Source organism: Bactrocera dorsalis, chromosome 1 (genome assembly GCF_023373825.1).
Source record: "Bactrocera dorsalis isolate Fly_Bdor chromosome 1, ASM2337382v1, whole genome shotgun sequence".
NCBI classification, from domain to species: domain Eukaryota; kingdom Metazoa; phylum Arthropoda; class Insecta; order Diptera; family Tephritidae; genus Bactrocera; species Bactrocera dorsalis.
The window spans coordinates 43,152,981-43,172,854 of NC_064303.1; the positions used below are offsets into that span (position 1 = coordinate 43,152,981).

The 19,874-nt window shown below is 36.1% G+C and overlaps 3 protein-coding genes across 3 annotated transcripts; 1 reads left to right on the forward strand and 2 right to left on the reverse strand.

The window, feature by feature from the left end:
- Positions 1–1,873: 1,873 nt before the first annotated feature.
- Positions 1,874–3,934, reverse strand: LOC125775299 (uncharacterized). The gene is made up of 4 exons (XM_049446133.1): positions 3,463–3,934; positions 3,263–3,406; positions 3,034–3,196; positions 1,874–2,945 (listed from the first exon to the last, which is right to left on the reverse strand). The coding sequence occupies exons 1-4, from the start codon at positions 3,623–3,625 to the stop codon at positions 2,621–2,623; spliced, it is 795 nt and encodes a 264-aa protein (XP_049302090.1). The 5' UTR covers positions 3,626–3,934; the 3' UTR covers positions 1,874–2,620.
- A 12,117-nt stretch (positions 3,935–16,051) lies between these two features.
- On the forward strand, positions 16,052–17,745 carry LOC125775557 (uncharacterized). Its single transcript, XM_049446212.1, has 2 exons — positions 16,052–17,135; positions 17,193–17,745. Exons 1-2 carry the CDS (start codon positions 16,995–16,997, stop codon positions 17,616–17,618), a joined length of 567 nt encoding a protein of 188 aa, XP_049302169.1. The 5' UTR covers positions 16,052–16,994; the 3' UTR covers positions 17,619–17,745.
- A 175-nt stretch (positions 17,746–17,920) lies between these two features.
- On the reverse strand, positions 17,921–19,631 carry LOC125775511 (putative nuclease HARBI1). Its single transcript, XM_049446171.1, has 4 exons — positions 19,234–19,631; positions 18,730–19,168; positions 18,525–18,669; positions 17,921–18,441 (listed from the first exon to the last, which is right to left on the reverse strand). Exons 2-4 carry the CDS (start codon positions 18,895–18,897, stop codon positions 18,059–18,061), a joined length of 696 nt encoding a protein of 231 aa, XP_049302128.1. The 5' UTR covers positions 18,898–19,168; positions 19,234–19,631; the 3' UTR covers positions 17,921–18,058.
- Between the last annotated feature and the right edge of the window lie 243 nt (positions 19,632–19,874).

Genomic DNA, 19,874 nt, shown 5'->3' on the forward strand with positions numbered 1-19,874 from the left:
CACCGCTTAATACATACAAATTTCTAACGTTTATTTTCAATGGATTGTTTTAAGTTTTTTTTGGAATATGTATATTATTTGTTATAATAAACAAACAGAAATTTATAAATATTTTTTCTTAATACATAGTTCTGATATGTCTTTGGTAATCCGGATTCCCTTATATTCCGGATGGGGGCCGGTTTTAATTGATCCGGATTAGCGGGCCTCTACTGTATATACTTCCCAGCCAACCACGGCTACCCGCTTGTGACAAAAATTTCAATACAACTACACATTTTTTCTCTATGCACTAACACCAACGCACATTTTCGGGGTATTTTTTGTTGTATGATCACATGTATACGTACGTGAGTGGGTAAAATATCCGTCCGGCCTAAGAAACACTCCATATATTTACCACCATGTTACCCACTAATTATCTAGTTTTTTACCCGCTGATGGTTGGCAGGGCTACATACATACATACATATGTATGAATTTCATGATGTCTCCATAAAATCATTAATAATATATAATACAGTAAAGTGTGTATTATTACCCAATTAATTAATATAAGTTTAAGGTAATTAGTTTTCAATTCATTCACATTTACATTAAAAGTTTTTATATCATCTTAAAAGATCTAGCGGTTGCACATGTGCTCATACATACTTAGATAATTATGTGTGCATGTAAACAAATATAAAGGAACCATACGCATAATGTTTGTAAGTTTGTCTACATGCAAAATATTATATGTATGTATGTAATATGTACGCTCATTGCTTCATGCGAAATTTCCGTTGACACGGACAACCAATGGCGAAGTGTTAAGCCGGATTCATCGTTCTTGTCTGGACAACTTTTTATTTTCTCTCTAAAATATTTTGTCGGAGAGCGTGCTGAAGTACGGTTCATCGTTCGTTGGGCACATTTTATTTTGACTGCAGTAAACAGCTGATAATCCGTCATTTGACAGGTGAAAATTTTTTACGAAACAAATAAAAATTCCTTTAAGTGGACAAATTGTACTTATCAATGGAGAGATGTCAGCTAATTAAACTCTTCTGCATAGAAATGCAAAAGCTGTGCTTGCTAATTTGGTGGAAAAAGTTACAAAATCGAAAAGGAAGGGGAGGAAGCTGCGGTGTGCGCAAAATGCTTTTGAAGCGGCCGAAAGAGGGGCATTTTACCCTACTTATTCCAAAAATTCGATTGAATGATGTGGAAACGTTCATAAATTTCCACCGCATGGACCCCAACAATTTCGATGAACTTCTTCACATATTGGGCCCCAGTATGAGGAACACACCGAATAAAAGTGAGGAAGAAATAACACAAGCAGAAAGATTAGCTTTAACGCTCAGGTAAACATACATATATATTTCCAAATGCATATGTACATACATGCATAAATGATTATTTCTTAGATATCTAGCAAGCGGCGATAGCATGAAATCGATCGGATTTTATGGTTTCCGAATTGGTGCATCCACAACATCCAATATTATAAGAGAGACTTGTGAGCTCATATGGAAAAAATTGCAATTCGTTTTTCCTGCTCCTTCAGAAGAGGTTTGGGCAAATGTCGCTGACGATTTTTTTTTTTGAAGTGGGGGTTTCCCAATTGCCTAGGAGCAATAGACGGGAAACATGTTGTTGTACAGGTACGTATAATATTAACTTCGCTTAAATCTGTCTATAAACACATAAATATACCCTAGATTATCTTTTTACATGCCTACCTGTTAGCATACTTACCCACCTATGTACATATATACATATTTACTTTACTCACTATTCATCGTTTCTCATTTTTTCTTAAAACTTTACCATTTACATCAATTCAAGAAATCCGATATTAACGCTTACCAATTTTCAGGCGTTTCCGAACCACAATTCGCTGACATACAACTATAAACATACGCATAGTATAATTTTAATAGCAGTGGCTGATGCCAATTACAAATTTATTATGGTGGGCATAGGAGCATTGAGACATAACAGCGACGACGGTGTATTTAAAAGTTGTAGGTTTGGGTACAAAATTTTGCATCATCCAGCAGATTTGAAAATTGGGGAGGGAAAACTGCTTCCTAACTCAAATGAAGTTGCTCCATTTGTTTTTCTAGCGGATGAGGCTTTTCCTTTGCGGAGAAACATTATGCGTCCATATCCAGGTCGGAATATCATGAATTTACCACAAGAAGAAGTTATTTTCAACAAGCATCTATCTAGAGCGCGAAGAGTTGTTGAAAACGCATTTGGTATTATGGCCAGTCGCTTTCGGATATTCCGGAAACCAATTATAGCAAGCAAGCAAACCGCAAGAAATATTGTGAAGGCCACCGTTTGCCTGCATAATTGGTTTCGTGAAAAATCAGCACCGGATGATGTATGTGTACACCTACAAAACATACAACGCGAAAAGCAACCCATTTTGCAAAGTTTTCTACAACCAGTGATGTCTTATCACAGCAACCATGCATCTCAAGATGCTATTGCAGTAAGGAGAATGTATACAAATTATTTCAAAAACTTGCCAGAAAATATATGAATTTGCATTCGAATAAACACTTCCAAACTAAGTTAACTGTCTTTATTTTGGTGATTAGCAAATAAAATACAAATACAAAAATTACAAATACATTTTATTAGCTTGAAATATTTTTTGCATTATTTCAGATTTAAGCTCAGATTTGACATTCTCTGGTAATTTTTCCATTTCTGATTGAAAATATAAATAGAAAGGATCCTGTGGCGCACTTAAAATACCTGATGCTAAGGTATTCAGTTTTTGGAAGGCTGTTTGCATTTCGGTGTCAAAAGTTCCATGTTTTGGCTTCTTGCGTTTAAATGTTGGGGTAGATGAAGATTCATCCGTGGAGGAACTTATGACTTCAGGATCTCCGGCCATTTCGTCAAAAAGTTCTTGCATGCCAGTGTAGTTTGTAGTTGTTGGTCTGTAAATATATTCATGAAATTTAATACCTGCGCGTTTCTTACACAATTTACTTTGGACTTGGTCATGAAACTAACAACAAAACTTACTCTTCATCTTCTACATATTTCCGTAAAAATTCCATTTCTGATAACAAAAAAGTATCCATCTGCTTTTGTACTCGTCTCGTGCTTCCAATTGGGGCGTTACTGCTGGCAAGCGCGTTTTTAAATTTATTTCGGGTGCGTTTCCACAGCACTTGCACTTCATCCTCTACATAATAAAATTAATCAACACATACTTATTAAAGAACTATTTAGTAAATATAGTGCATCTTACTTGGCAATTCAAGTGCGTCCGCAATTTCACCCCAAGCTATTTGCTTAAGCTTATTATTTTTGTACTCTTTTTGGCTGAGATCATACAAGAAGGTGTTCTTTTCCTTTTGCACTTCTGAAAAAAGCTTTTTGAGCAACGTAAAATCTGAAAACGATTGACTTTAATTAAATGCTTAATAAATTGTAATAAATTTTAATTACTTTGTCCAGCCGGCGAAGACATTGCGAACTTTTGATGAAAGATGACAACAGCTGACAATGGTTTGCATGGTTGCCTACATGTAAATTTGTAGTTTTTATTCCAAATCGTACATCCAATTTGGCTGAAAATTACAAAAACATGAGTAATGGCAGTCCTGATCATCAAGTTGTCCGGACAGAAAATCAAAATCAAATTGATTCGAACAAAGAGAGTTCAGCACATTTTGGTTACGCTCTCACTGAGACAAAGTAGGAAAAGAACGTGTAAAATTTCCAACAAAAGTTGTCCGGACAAGAACGATGAATCCGGCTTTATAAAGAATACTATTTCCAAAGAATTTTAATACGAATATTTATTAATTAACAGTTAACAAAATGTACCATTAATTCCGAAGAATTTTAATAATTTGTATTTATTGTTCATTCAAGTGCATTTCCACTAACGAAAATGTAACAGTTAACAAAATGTATAATAACTTTAATATTATTAATTGTACTACTTTGCAAAATGCACAAGACACATTTCCTAAGAATTGTTATGCAAACATTTATTTTTAAGTTGTTGCAAGAAAGCAAAATATTAGTATTTAAGAAAGCACGAAATAAAACGGAAGGCTGATTATCGATTAAACCAGGGCTGCAAACCACGCCGAAAATTGAAACGGTTCGGTTCAGTGGTTCGAACCAGTTTTCAAGAACGTGTACCGGTGCAGAAAGCTTTCCTTAGGTTCCCTGAACCGCGGTTTCGGTTCGGTTCATTTGGTTCAATGATATATTTGGAAGTATTAATCTATACTAATATTATAAAGCTGAAGAGTTTGTTTGTTTGAACGCGCTAATCTCCGAAACTACTGGTTCGAATTGAATAATTCTTTTTGTGTTGGTTAGTCCATTTATCGAAGAAGGCTATAGGCTAATATATAGCATCACGCTGCGACCAATAGGAGCGAAGAAACAGTGGTAAATGTGTAAGAAACGGGGGAAATTATTTATCTTTGAGGGCTTTCGTTCCTTGCGCTGAGAAAGCGGTTCAAGATACAAAAAAGTTATGTATGAAAGAATTATTTCTCTTTTAATGATCTAAAAAAAAAGGCCGTGAGTACCGTTTTTGTGTGTGTATTAACATAATAATATTAATTTATCTATATTTATTGTTATTTTCTTCTGTCGTTACATGCAGTATAAAACTATTCAAATTTTTGAGGTAATCTGTAATTTTTGTGGTTAGCAGTCATTTTATTATTTTAGATCTTAATTCTTACTGTGCTTTTCTTAGAAAATGCCACGGAAGCGGAAATCTGGTATATACAAAATAGTATGGTAGTTTTATTGACTGGTGATTTCCGTCAAACCCTCCCAGTGATTCAGAGGGGGACACCAGCAGATGAAATTCAAGCGTGCATTAAATCATCACACTTATGGTCGACAGTTGGAAAACTCCGCCTGAAAACTAATATGAGTGTGCATCTTCATAATGACGTGGATTCAGGACTTTACGCAGAAATGTTGTTGAAAATTGGTGATGGTTGTTTAGATGTTGACGTTGAAGGCTACATATTACTGTCAAGAGAATTTTGTAATTTAGTAGAAAGTGATGTGAATTTCATTGCTAATGTTTTCCTGGAATTGCGACAAAATTTGTGTAGTGATCAGTGGTTGTGTGCAAGAGCAATATTAGCACCAAGAAATGAAATTGTTAATATGATCAACACTGATATTTTGAACGAGGTTCAGGGAAAAATTAAGGAATATTTGTCAATGGATACAATTATGGATACGGAACTAAGTTCTTCATATCCTGTGGAGTTTTTAAATTCAATTGAACTATCGGGTGTACCGTCACATAAACTTCAATTGAAACTAAATGTACCAGTAAAGCTTATGCGAAATCTAGATGCTCCTCTGCTATGTAATGGAACAAAGCTTCGGATAACAAAATTGGGACAGAACATACTTGGTGCTACTATTTTAATAGGTGTCGGTAAGGGAAATAGTGTTATAATACCTCGGATACCAATTGTTCCCACTGACTTTCCATTCAAATTTAAAAGGGTTCAGTTTCCCGTCAAGCTTAGCTTTGCTGTTACTATAAAGAAGGCACAAGGACAAGCATTACAGGTAGCAGGAGTGCATTTAGAAAACCCATGCTTCTCTAATGGTCAAATTTATGTAGCCTGTTCCCAGAATTTACACATAAGGGTAGGCCATTTAAGTTGACCCATTTGTTTTCTAAAAAAAAAAAGAACAAAAGAAAACAATGTTTTTTGTTCATTTCAAAAATAATTTATTTTGGTCCAAGGGGATTTGTTTCAGCTAATATTTAAAAATTAGATCGCGTAAATGGGCACCTTTAGCTTTGACAGCTAAATGCACTCTTTTTTCGACATTTTCCATGACTTTGGCCAATGTTTCGGATGATATGGCGGCTGTTTCACGTCGAATGTTGGCTTTCAGTTGAGCTAAGGTCTTTGGCTTATTAGCGTATACCTTGGATTTCAAATAACCCCACAAATAAAGTCTCGTGGCGTCAAATCTGGTGATCTCGGTGGCCAGTCAACATCACCATTTTTCGATATCAATCGCCCGGGGAAAAATGGTCGCAATAAATTGATTGAACTGGGATTAGTTTTTGTGCCATTTGAATTTTATATGGAAACATCTTCAAATCGTTATGAATTATGCGTCGGAGAGTGGTGCGAGAGATGTCTAATTCCTGAGAGCGGCGATAACTCGATGTCGATGGAGTCTCCTCAATACTGGCTCGTACAGCTTCGATATTTTCATCAGAACGTCTTGTGCGTTGTCTGGATGCATGACTGGCATTACTGAGATTACCGGTGTTCACAAATTTTGCGTATAAAGACTTAATTGTGTTCTTAACTGGAGCACTTTTCACTTTATTTTTTTTTGCGAAACGCACGTTGAGTTAACACAATTGAAAAGTTATTTTGAATATAAAGCTGAACAATTTCAGCGCGTTCTTTTGGAGTGTACTGTTCCATGGTATAAATTGTCTTCGAATGACGCTTCTAACGCGGTATGACATTAGCCGATTTGTCAGCGCTGTTAAAAGTTACAGCGTTGCCAGATGGGTCAACTTTAAATGGCCTACCCTGTATTTGCACCCGACGGGAAAACTTATAACATGGTCTACAAAAATATACTAGATTAACACTCTGTATTTTATTTTTTTAAATTGTTAGAATTCAGAATTATTTATTTTTGTTGCGGTGAAATATATTTTAACATTTTTTGTTGCTTTTCAATACGCATATTTTAAGGTGTTGAAACTTCATTGTCTGTAGTAATTTTTAAAAATTGTTGATCTCAGCCAAGCAATAAAATTAAGTTATCATTTTGACTCATTTCTATTATTATACTTACCCTTTATCTCTCATACTTATTTAATGGCTCCACTGCGGGCAAAGCCGGGGGTAAAGAGCTAGTTTTTTATATATAATTTTTTTATTGTTGTCCTTTAGTAGGCAATGAAATTCAATTTTTGCATCAAGTATTTGTAATATTTTAATTCTCTTTTTACATTTTTCTTTTGTTGTCTTATAATAGGTACTTATAATAAGAAAATATATAAATACTAGAGGACCCGCCTACGTTTTACTGTGGCTGATACATAGGTAGTACTACTAATACCATCTATATGATTTCTATTAGTTAAATTATAAGTATTAGTTAAGGAATAATCGCATTTCTGATGAAGCAACAAAAATGAATCAAAAAGCATTTCGTGCGTTAAGAAAGAATTGGTTTTTGAGGTAAAAATACTTTTGAATTTGGGCTGTGCATCAGTGAAATCAATCGAGTCCAATCGATTATCAGCCTGGTGGACTGCATATTAAGAAACGGTTCTCAAGCGTGGAAAGACAATAAATCGGCTGGCAAGGTTATGGCATCAGTCTTTTGGGATGCCCGTGGTATATTATTCATCGAATGATAAATGAGCCAGTTTTAATTCATTGTGTATTTGATTGCATTTCTATTCTACCATTCCCAATATTTAGCAATTTTATTATTTTTCAGGAAGGATCAGTTTGAAATTGTACACATATACATATGTATTCAGCGTTCCCGTTTAAATATTGTATATCTCAAATTTTTTATCAACACTTCAGTTATGCCGCTATTTTTTATGCCAGACCTTTTGCAATTTTAAATTGCCTGTCAAGATACCCCCTCCAATAGTTAGCAGGTATGAAAAAAATGTTATTGCTACCCATAGATTTTAAGGTTTGAATATTGGATACTGCGATGGTAGCGCCATCTATCGGTCAAACATTCCAAAATTATATTAACAATTGATTAAAAATGAAAAAATAATTTAAAAAACATTTTCCAGTGGACCAAATTGTAAATCTAAACCATTCTCGAATCTCCTTGAACATACGCACAAAATTTCATCAAAATCGGTCCATCCGTTTAGGAGCAGTTCAAATGCAAACACACGGTCAGAAGATTTATATATATAAAGATAATAAAATTCAATGCTTACATCAGATATTTTTAGTATATGTAATTGTTTTTTATGTGTTTAAATTTAATAATAGAATGTCTTCCAATAAATCTTTATCAATACTTGCTCTCAAGTTGGATAATATAAATTTAAGGGTGGAAAACAAGAACAATATTGGCTATAGCCTTTAATTCAATTTCAGAATGATTTTCCTCAAATTTTAACATATTAGATGTTTTGGAAAGGCGTTTAACGTTTGCAAAGCTATTTATAATGCCCTTGATTTTTTGGCCTGGTGACAATGCTCGCTTGTCTAACTGCTCGATCACAGCATCAAATTCATCATCGGAACTTATTTTCGATTGGGGAGATTGGTCCACATTTTTCTGGTAAATTACATATTGTTACAAAAAGTAGTATTAAGTTGTATTTGTATTGCTATATGCATCCCTTATTATGAACAACAGCTGTAGGTATATGGAATAGCATTTGTCTTGTTGTAGACATCTGGCGCCGCGGCTGTCTGCTTGTCGAAACAATAGACATCTGGCGCCGCACTGTCTGCGTGTCGACTTGAACAATTGCTGAGTCTGGCGCCGTATAGCATTATGTTCTGGTAATTTCCAGACGCAATATTCTAGAAGGACACGTCGGCATCAGCGAGAAGTGCGTGGCTATATAAGCCGTGGCAGCGCCAACGTAATCGATCAGTGCTAAGAGTAAACTGCTATAGTGTAGACGAGTTGTGAAATAAAGAGTTGTTGAATTAAATTAAACAGTGTTGATTTTATTTGTCAATCCAGAGATACGAACCTAACAAAGTAAACTAGCAAGCAGTAAATTTATAACAATTGGTGTCAGAAGTGGGATTGTCAAATAATCCAAATTCAAGATGGTTAAATTCGGAGAATTGAGAATTCAGCAATTAAAAAAGGAACTGGAGGAGCGTAATTTGCCGATAAGCGGGCAAAAGGCGGATCTGCAGGCACGATTACGTGAAGCAATGGAAGCGGATGGAATTAATGTGGACGAGTTCGAATTTGTTGGGCCAGAAACTTCTACAAAGGTAGAAGAAAAAGTAGAAGAACAACGAACATCATCAAGTGTGGACATGAACTTGCTGTTAGTGGCTATTAAGCAAATAGAAAATCGTCTGGCCCAGCAAATGACGCAAATAGCTGAAAATACATCACAGTTAGAGTCTCGCCTTACACAACAAATGACTGAAAATAATACGCAGTTAGAAAATCGTTTGGTACAACAGATTACGGAAAATACTACACAACTACAAAAACAAGTGCAAGAGAAATTTTCAAAATTTGAAGACGAATTAAGCACTTTAAAAAATGACGAAGAAAATTTAAAATCAGAAGTTCTTCAATTAAGTAATCGTGTGCGAGAACTGCAACTACATGGCCCTGCACCATCAACAAATAATCAAAGATTGAAGGCACCCACATTCGATGGAAGTATTCCATTTCAAATTTTCAAACTTCAGTTTGAAAAGACAGCAATGGCCAATAACTGGAATGCAGCGGACAAAGTGGCGTCCTTGTTTGTATCATTGAAAGGGCCTGCGGCAGAAATCCTTCAGACTATTCCAGACTGTGAACGGGACAACTATGAGGCATTGATGAGTGCGATAGAAATACGATATGGTAGTGAGCACCGGAAACAAATATACCAGATCGAACTGCAAAATAGGGGTCAGAAAATGAACGAGTCATTGCAAGAGTTCGCAACTGAAATAGAACGACTGGCTCATTTGGCAAATGCAGACGCACCTGTGGATTACATTGAGAGGGTAAAAATTCAATGTTTCATAAATGGAATTCGTGATGTGGACACCAAACGCGCCACATATGCATTGCCAAAAAGAACGTTTGCTGAAACAGTTTCGCACGCCCTCACACAGGAAACAGCTTCGCTTCTAAGTAAACCAGCACACAAAGTACAAAGAGTTGAAATGGAACAACCGGCGCTGATGGAAGAAATATTGAAGACTCTGAAGACAATTGCTGCACCGCGAGTAAATACAACAGGCAGATGTTTCAACTGTGGAAAAGCGGGTCACTTTGTCCGAAATTGCAATATAAAAGTAAACCCATCAAAACGGAAACAACCAACAGATAACGAAGACAGAGCATCCACATCTCACAAGTCGTTAAACTAAAACGGAACAGTTCAAAAGGGCGTGAGCTGGTTCCCACAACTATTTGCCCCGCCATCTCGATATCACAAATAGGTCGCCATGACAACAATCTTACTATCAACGGTATCGTAAATGGACGACTGTCAACGCTTACTTTGGATACTGGTGCCACACATTCAATTATCCGACCGGATGTGGTAAGAGGAACGGTTGAACCATTAGTCGGTTGCAAGCTTCGAACGGCCACCGGGGAGGAAGCAGCTGTCGCGGGAAAAGTGTTTTGCGAAGTGATGATTGGTACCCTGGAAGTTAATCACACCTTCATCGTAGCAGAAATCACGGATGAAATTATAATGGGAGTAGATTTCATGATTGATCACGGGGTTACTTTGGATTTAAACAAGCAAATGCTGTTTTGCCAGAACATGGAGATGCCTATAAACACCGGATATGTGACCAACGTTGAAAGTAAGAGGGTGATTGTTGATGATAATCAGAGTATTCCACCAAAATCTGAGGCGATTGTATGGGCTAAAGTGAATGGAGGAGGTGGGACTGAAGAGTTGTGGATTGTGGAACCAACAAAAATAGATACACCCATATTGGTAGGAAGAACGCTTGTGAAAACTAGAGAAGACGCCACCCTTCCGGTCAGAGTAGTGAATGAATTCAATACGCCTATAAGTCTGAAGAAAGGAGCAGTAATTGAACAGTGCCAGAATATAAGTGCAATAGCACGATGCGAACGGTCAGAACAGAAGCCTACTATTGAGCCACAGCAGATAAGTCCTACACTCCTAACAATTTGCTGAATAAGGTGCATGGAAATGAAAAATTAAAAGCAGAAAAACTATTAGAAAAATACCCATCCATATTTGCAAACGAAGGAAACACAGGAGGAACCGGCATTGTCAAACATCGCATGAATACTGGAGACGCTAAACCAATCCGACAAGCTCCGCGTAGGGTTCCACTAGCAAAACGTAAGGATGCTAACAAACGGTGTAATCGAACCTTCAATAAGTCCATGGAGCTCACCTATCGTCTTAGTTAAAAAGAAAGATGGTAGCACCCGTTTCTGCGTAGATTATAGGATGTTGAATGATGTCACAAAGAAAGACAGTTATCCTCTACCAAGAATCGACGATAGATTAGATCTACAAAGTTGATATTGGCAAGTCGAGATTGATGAATGTGACCGTGAAAAGACCGCTTTCAGTATGGGCGACGGGTTATGGGAATTCTCTGTGATGCCATTTGGGTTATGTAATGCACCTGCAACGTTCGAGCGACTGATGGAACATGTGTTAAAAGGACTCAACTGTAAGACATGTTTGGTGTATCTTGATGACATTATCATCATGGGAAAAAGTTTTGATGATCATCTGAAAAATCTAGAGGAAGTCTTTCAGCGAATAGCATCAGCCGGATTACGCTTGAATCCCAAAAAATGTTCATTATGGAAGAAGCAGGTCACATATCTCGGACATAAAGTGTCAACTGAGGGGATTCACACCGAGGAAGGAAAAATAAAAGCAGTTAAAGATTGGCCTCAACCCACCAACATACATGAACTCCGCTGCTTCCTAGGCTTATGCACGTATTACCGCCGTTTTGTACCTGGATTTGCGAACGTGGCTAGAAGTTTACATGATTTAACAAAGAAGAATCGCCCGTTTGTATGGCAGTTGGAACAAGAAAAAGCGTTTGAGCAGCTTCAAGAACTACTTTGTACGGCGTCGATGTTAGCTTATCCAATACCTGGAAAGAAATTCATCCTGGATACAGATGCGAGCGCTTATGGAATTGGAGGTGTCCTGTCTCAGCTCATCGACAGACAAGAAAGAGTAATTGGGTATTACAGCAGAGTGCTCGGGAAACCAGAGAAAAACTACTGTGTGACGCGAAAAGAACTACTAGCTAAGGTGAAATGTGTAAAACATTTCCACAAATATTTGTATGGACAACGATTCTTGCTGAGGACTGATCATGCAGCATTAAAATGGTTATTACAGTTTAAGAATCCGGAAGGTCAAATTGCACGATGGATCGAAAGATTACAGAATTACGACTTCGAAACGGAACATCGAAAGGAGATTCACCACAAAAATGCGGATGCATTATCACGTCGCCCTTGTCCACTGGAATGTAAACATTGCTCCAAATCAGAGGAAAAAGAAGGTATAATCGACGTGCGATTACTGAATATAGAACCTGAAGATGATTGGACTCCTCACCGCATCAGAATCAATCAGCTGGAGGACCCTGATCTCGCAAAGCTGGTAATGGCCAAAGAAAATGGGGTACGACCACCAAAGGAACAAATAAGTAGCGAGAGTCCAACTGCAAAAGCATATTGGGCCCAATGGAACAGCATAAACCTCGTTAATGCATACCTTCATCGTACCTGGGAAAGCGAAGTCAAACAGTCTCGTCTGCTGATCATAGCAACGAAGTCCATGATCCCGAAAGTATTGAAAGAATATCACAATGGACCTAGTGGAGGGCACCTTGGGATTACAAAAACTATAGAGAAGATTAAACAACGGTTCTACTGGATCGGTTGTCGAGATTGTAATTGCGTAGAGTGCATGGCAGCTAAAGGTCCTAAAGCCAAAAGTCGCGGTAGGCTGCAACAGTACAACGTGGGATCACCATTTGAACGAGTCGCAATGGATGTTGCCGGTCCGTTCCCAACCAGTACGGCCGGAAACAAATATCTACTGGTTGTCATGGACTATTTCAGTAAATGGCCAGAAGTATATGCCTTACCAAACCAAGAAGCGAAGACAGTAGCCGAAGCATTTGTAGAAAATTGGATAACAAGGTTCGGAGTGCCCGTTGAATTACACTCAGATCAAGGCAGGAATTTCGAATATTCCATTTTCCAAGAAGTCTGTACATTATTGGGCATCCACAAGACACGGACAACAGCGTTACATCCACATTCAGATGGAATGGTGGAGCGATTCAACCGAACGCTCGAAGAACATCTGCGGAAAATCGTTGATAAAGATCAACGGAATTGGGACAAGTGCATCCAGATGTTCCTTCTGGCGTATCGTTCAGCGAAGCACGAGACAACTGGTTACACGCCAGCAAAGATTATTTTCGGATCTGATCTGCGACTCCCTGCTGATCTTAAGTTTGGAACGAATCCTACAGCTGTAAGAAATGATGGAGATTATTGTTCTGCCTTAAAGGAAGAAATGAATGAATTGCATCTAATGGTAAGACAGCATACGCATCTGATGAGCAACAAGATGAGGGACCGGTTCGATCAAGCGGCAAATTTAAAAGGTTTCGAAGAAGGTGATCTGGTCCTGTTGTACAATTCACTTCGAAAGAAAGGCTTGTCCCGGAAACTGCAGACAGCCTGGGAAGGACCCTATATGGTGATGAAACGACTTAATGACGTGGTATACCGCATACAAAGAAATGGAAAAGCACGATGTAAAATGAAAGTAGTACATTTGGAGAGGCTCGCCCCATTTGGTTCAATTCGGACGATTAGGCTTTAGTGGAGGGCAGTGTTACAAAAGTAGTATTAAGTTGTATTTGTATTGCTATATGCATCCCTTATTATGAACAATCGCTGTAGGTATATGGAATAGCATTTGTTTTGTTGTAGACATCTGGCGCCGTGGCTGTCTGCTTGTCGAAACATTAGACATCTGGCGCCGCACTGTCTGCTTGTCTACTTAAACAATTGCTGAGTCTGGCGCCGCGGCTGTCTGCTTGCGTCTGGCGGCGTATAGCATTATGTTCTGGTAATTTCCAGACACAATATTCTAGAAGGACACGTCGGCATCAGCGAGAAGTGCGTGGCTATATAAGCCGTGGCAGCGCCAACATAATCAATCAAAGCTAAGAGTAAACTGTTATAGTGTAGACAAGTTGTAAAATAAAGAGTTGTTGAATTGAATTAAACAGTTTTTGGTTTTTTTCGTCAATCCAGAGATACGAACCTAGCAAAGTAAACTAGCAAGCAGTAAAACTGTAACAATACGTTTATATGCAAACATGTGTATTCGTATGAATTCTTTTTGTGCTTACGTATATTAATGAATACATGTGCAATTTGAATACATTTGAATCAAATTACTTTTTCAAAGCAATATCCGTAGTTGATGAAAAAATAAAGCCTATTTTTTAATTAGTTCTTGTATTTGATATATTCATACTTATGTGTATACTTCATTACATACATATGTACATATGTATATAACAAACTATCATAATATTATTAAAATCAAATACATATATTACAATAGTTATAAATGTACATACATTAATCGTACATTTTATCATTCAAAAGTTATATTCACATCTATCATGACCATACATACTTCAATATGTCTTTATGTTCGCTTTCGTGAATTCAAATCATATTATCACTTATCAATAATAACATGTGCGCGCTGCTCGTATGTACATACATACATAAATATGTGCGTATGACATTGGCACGCAAATAACGCATACACAACATACATACTTATATGCGTACACATGCAAATATGTGCGTATGACATTCCCACACAAATAATCCATACACAACATATGTACATACTTATATGCGTTCACTTGTAGATATGTCACCCGCAAAAATTACAAATATTGTTCTACAAAAACAAGAATCGTTTGAAATAGCATCAGCAGCGTCACAAGTCAATATGGCAGCCAAATAGTCGATGCCCAAATTTGTAGAAAAATTCCTAACAACAATATTTTCATTCATGAACGCAAGCGCCATTTCAACAGGCAAACTTGCTTCATTCATAAAAACAAACACCATTACATCTCCCCGAGCATGCCTTTGCCTACAAGCGTCTTTTCGCGATGGTGGCAAAAGCTAAAAATCATAAATTTAACAATTTCTGATATTTGTATGAGAAGGAAAATATGACAACCCCGCAAATATAAGTATTCAAATATATTAGAATAAAAGTGACAACATAGTTTATTTGTCGATTTTCAAGTCAAGAAATGTATAAAAGAAAATATTCAATATTCCTCTGATTTATGTATACAGTAAATCCCGGTTAAGTAGTACTCCGCTTAAATGAAAATCATCTTTCTTTTGTTTGTTTGTTTTTGAAATACATAGAAATTATTGTTTTAAGTACCACTCGCTTAAGTATCCGCACTCGCTTATGTGCCATATTATATCTTTATTATTAACAAACCAAAAAAATCTGTATCTTTGATTGTTGCACATAACCGGGATTGACTGTATTTGTCAAGGAATGTAAAAAATAATTTTACGCGGCTTGCAAAAATCTGCGTCGATATGTATGCACGCTCATACATATACATACATATTGAAACAAGTTTGTTGGTAAAGCTGTTAGAGCGGCAAGGGAAGCGGTAACAATCGGCGATCGTTCGCTTATTTTTTCGGCACAGCTCGGATTTTCTACCAACAACACAATGTTGTGATGCTTTGTCGCCGCGTCGGTCCGTCGACACATTGACTCTTTGACAAAACGCGAGCTTCGCCATTGGTTGTCCGTGTCAACGGAAATTTCGCATGAAGCAATGAGCGTACATATTTACATACATACATATAATATGTTGCATGTAGACAAATTTACAAACATTATGCGTATGGTTCTTTTATATTTGTTTACATGCACACATAATTATATAAGTATGTATGAGCACGACCGCTAGATCTTTTAAGATGATATCAAAACTTTTAATGTAAATGTATAAATTTAAAACTAATTACCTTAAACTTATATTAATTATTTGGGTAATAATACAAACTTTACTCTATTATATATGTATTATTAATGATTTTATGGAATCATAATGAAATTCATACATATGTATGTATGTATGTAGGTAAATTTTAATATACCTACTTACATACAAACTTATGTATATACGGATCATATATATGTATGTACATTATATGCCGAGTCGGTTGCGCATAGGAAATAATCGAATCTGTAGACGTAAATTTGTTTACATTGGAATTAGCATTATTTTTCTCATTTAACACTGAAAATGTTCAATTCTGCTATTTTCATGGTGAACCACGCTTATAATTTGTCTGTGGTGAGACTCCCTCATCTCTGCCGAGTTAGCCAAAAATATTTTTACGATCTCCACGCCGTGAACCTTCTCTATGATAAACGTTTTCTGCACGGCCTGTATCGCCACGGCGACAATCATATCTAAATGGGTATGTGCCATTGATATAGTTCCTCCAAGAAGAATTTCAGTTGGAAATAAACAATCCGAGAGCATTTACTACAAGATATGGAATAACAATAGATGCTGTATTGATTAGATATCTTGATAATTTGATGTTTAATACTTTTGTAACATACTTCAGTTATCATCGACCAATTGTCACAGTAATACCGTCAGAGGCAACTTTGAATATAACTATTACGGAAGCCATTTATGAAAATAATTGAGTTGACGTGATTTTAACAAATATTTGGATAAAATTTTGTATACAAAGAAAATAAATGTTTATTGAATAAACCATCTGTCATCATTTTCTGGAAAAAAATCATAATATTGTACTCTTTCATTATGTACCATATTTTGTTAATATTATAATCTGGGGGATTACTCTGTAAGGCGTTTCGCAAGTGAAAAAGGTCGTAAATGAAAAAAAGCAACTCTGTAAGGTGACAAGCGCATTGGAAATTGCGTTTTGCGCACTTATTTTTACCCCTTCGCAATGGCAGCACTCTGTATTGCGTAAACCACTGTCAAATCTGTGCGTTTAACGTATTTTTGATTCGATATCAAACTGGCAAACGCAACGGACAAAAAATGTAAGTTTATAAGGCATATTTGTAGTTTTAATTAAAAAATAAATTATTTAACAGGGAACATTCAAAAAATAAACAGACAAACCCAACACAGTTCGAAACTTTAATCAATTTTATGAATACACATTCGGAACTTTCCAAAGGACAACTTAAAACTGTGGACGCGAAAAATGCAGCAAATAATTTGTGGAAAGAGTTGGTATGTGACCTTAATGCTGCGGGGCCACCATCGCGCGATGTTTTAAAATGGAAAAAGGTAAAAAAGATTAAATATAAATGATTTTTGAAGCACATATTACTTAATTATTTAAAGGTTTGGTCGGATTATAAAACCCATTTAAAAGCAAAAATGCGGCGGAACAAAGTAAGTATTTCTGGAACTGGTGGTGGTCCTCCAAGTCATTGCTCCTTAACACCGTTGGAGGAGCAGGTTAGTGAACTTCTGGCAATGGAAATATCCGTCAGTGGAATAAGCGGCACCTCAGAATTTGGTGTAGCACAATTAACACAACCAAGTGGGTCAGACATCACAACCGACGAATTCCGACAGAATGAACCAACGCCAGTGGATGAAATGCCACATTGTTCACGACAAAGAGTCGCTCCGCAAAAGAAAGATAGCCTTTTAAATAAGCAGGTGGATAACCAAATCGCTTATCACAAAGGCTCATTAAAAGTGTTATCTGAAATTAATGAAAATCTGAAGATAATTTCAAAATGTATGAAAAAAAAAACATAAAATGGCTAAAAGAAAATATAAATTGGCTGTTGAAAAATTCGAACACAAAAAAAGGATTGATTTGGACAAAACAAAACTAAAATATGCAACACTAGAACTAAAAAAGCAAATGCTTGAAATTGAACGGTCCGGCCAATAAAAATATTGTATTTTAGTTATTGATATAGAAGTCTGTTACTTTTTTGTAATACTTACTGATAATTACTTATTTATTATATTAATAGTTTAAATGAATTCTTTTGATTTAAAAACGTATTTTGTATTGATGTGATAGTTTTTACTTTTTATTACATACAAGTATATAATACTTACATATATAGATATGTATACACATGTGCAAGAGACTAAAGCTTTATATCATTAATGTGAATTTTAATCAAATAAATGTGAAAATGTGAAAAATTAAAATGTTTACTTAACTAAATAGTGTTATATGGTTATTAAGTAGTCATACTGTTTTTTATTTGATCCCTTAAACGTTTAGCAATATTGGTTTCATTCGCATTTCCTATGGTTTCAGTATAACTAGCATCGACTTCTTCAACTTCTATTGCTATATTGGCAGGTGATTCCACATTAAAAAGAGTGCAAATATTATGAAGAGCACAAAATACGTTCAAAATTTGCACCACTTTTTCTGGGGCATAATGTAGTTCTCTAGCAGCTAAAAGGCATCGGAACCGCGCTTTTAACACTCCAAATACTCGTTCTATAAAGGATCTGGCTTTTGAAAACTTGTAGTTGTAATAACTCTCAGCAGAGTTTTCAGGAGCATTTCTATATGGAGTTAAAAGCCATGGCTCAAGCGGATATCCAGAGTCGCCTATAAGAAAAAAATTAAGTTAGCAAAATAATAGATGCATATAACAGCTAACGAGTAAAATTAACTAATGTGTATATGCTCACCAAGAATGCGAATTCCTCTTTCTCCATTCATATAGTTGGTTTGTAAATATTGGCGTTCGCTTGATAAATTCCACACATGTGAATCATGACACGCCCCAGCAAACCGACCGTTAACGGCTTTGATCATCATCTTATGATCACATATCTAGGTTTTGGAAACAATATTTATAAAAAACCAAAATAAATTAAAAAACAATTGCCTTACCACCATAGCGTTTATACTATGTTTTAATTTCCTATTGAAACATAAATGTTCATTTACGGCCGGTCGTATCATTTGGATGTGAGTACCAACCACCACTCCAATTACTCCTGGAATTCCTGACACTGAGTAAAAAGCTCGTTTCGCTTCATTTTTCTCCTCTGATGTCATTCCAAAAGTTATATGTTTTGGACACAGCACTTTTTCAATCGCTTTGCAAACTTCAAACAAACAACGCGAAACAGTTTGTTGAGCTAGTCATGTATGATGATCTTGTCCAATTTGCTGTTGATACCCTCCCTGCGCCAAAAATTTTAAAGTTGCCGCTAATTTCACAATTTCGGGTATTCCTGTGGACCTGCGTGGAGTTTTTAGCTCACCACTTATGCTATCCAACACATATTTGAACGATTCCTTGCTTAGGCGAAAGTTTTGCACGAAACTATTTGGGAGTAGAAGCACAAACAAGTTTAAAGAATTGCATTACACTTTATCATTCAAACTTACCTTTTTTCACTAAGACTCATCACATTGGACTTGTCCCTAATCATTTTCCGCTCCACTCGTTCATTTTTTTCGGTTTCCTCCCATAACAAAACGCAATCCATATTCACACCTTTTTTTATTTATTTAAAATTACTTTTATATAAGTATGCATAAAACTCTTCAAATTTAATTATGTTTATCTGTCAATTTTTTACACTTCTTCACTTCTCTGTTATTGGTTTTGTTTTCATTCTCCTTCGTTTCGGTCAGTAATGTCAACTATACTGAAGATTTCTCAACGGGAAAACAGTGCAACACTGTTTACAATGCGAAAGTGTTACAGAGTACCGATTGCCCTTCGCAACGCAATTCACTTTCGCAACGCATTGCTATTCGTAACGCCTTACAGAGTAACCCCCCTGTACTTTTTAATCTATTACTTGTATAAAATAATTTCGATGTTTCACATCTGCCAGCTGTCAACTGACAGCTAATTTTTTTTTTTAAGAGAGAGTAGGTATTTTTTTCGAAGAGTATTGTTCCACTTAGCAGTAATAAATTTTAAAGTTTAAACATATTTTATTTATAAATTCTTGCAAATTTTATTAAAATCTGACTTCCGAATAAATTATCAAAAGATATTTGATTATTAAGTATATAAA

Coding starts and splice junctions, on each gene's coding strand:
- LOC125775299 (XM_049446133.1), bottom strand. CDS start 3,625: ATGATCAGGACTGCCATTACTCATGTTTTTGTAATTTTCAGCCAAATT. Junction 3,407..3,462: donor GTCTTCGCCGGCTGGACAAA/GTAATTAAAATT, acceptor AATCGTTTTCAG/ATTTTACGTTGCTCAAAAAG. Junction 3,197..3,262: donor GGACGCACTTGAATTGCCAA/GTAAGATGCACT, acceptor TTTATTATGTAG/AGGATGAAGTGCAAGTGCTG.
- LOC125775557 (XM_049446212.1), top strand. CDS start 16,995: ATGAATACACATTCGGAACTTTCCAAAGGACAACTTAAAACTGTGGAC. Junction 17,136..17,192: donor ATGTTTTAAAATGGAAAAAG/GTAAAAAAGATT, acceptor AATTATTTAAAG/GTTTGGTCGGATTATAAAAC.
- LOC125775511 (XM_049446171.1), bottom strand. CDS start 18,897: ATGACATCAGAGGAGAAAAATGAAGCGAAACGAGCTTTTTACTCAGTG. Junction 18,670..18,729: donor ATAGTATAAACGCTATGGTG/GTAAGGCAATTG, acceptor TCCAAAACCTAG/ATATGTGATCATAAGATGAT. Junction 18,442..18,524: donor AAGAGGAATTCGCATTCTTG/GTGAGCATATAC, acceptor TTTTTCTTATAG/GCGACTCTGGATATCCGCTT.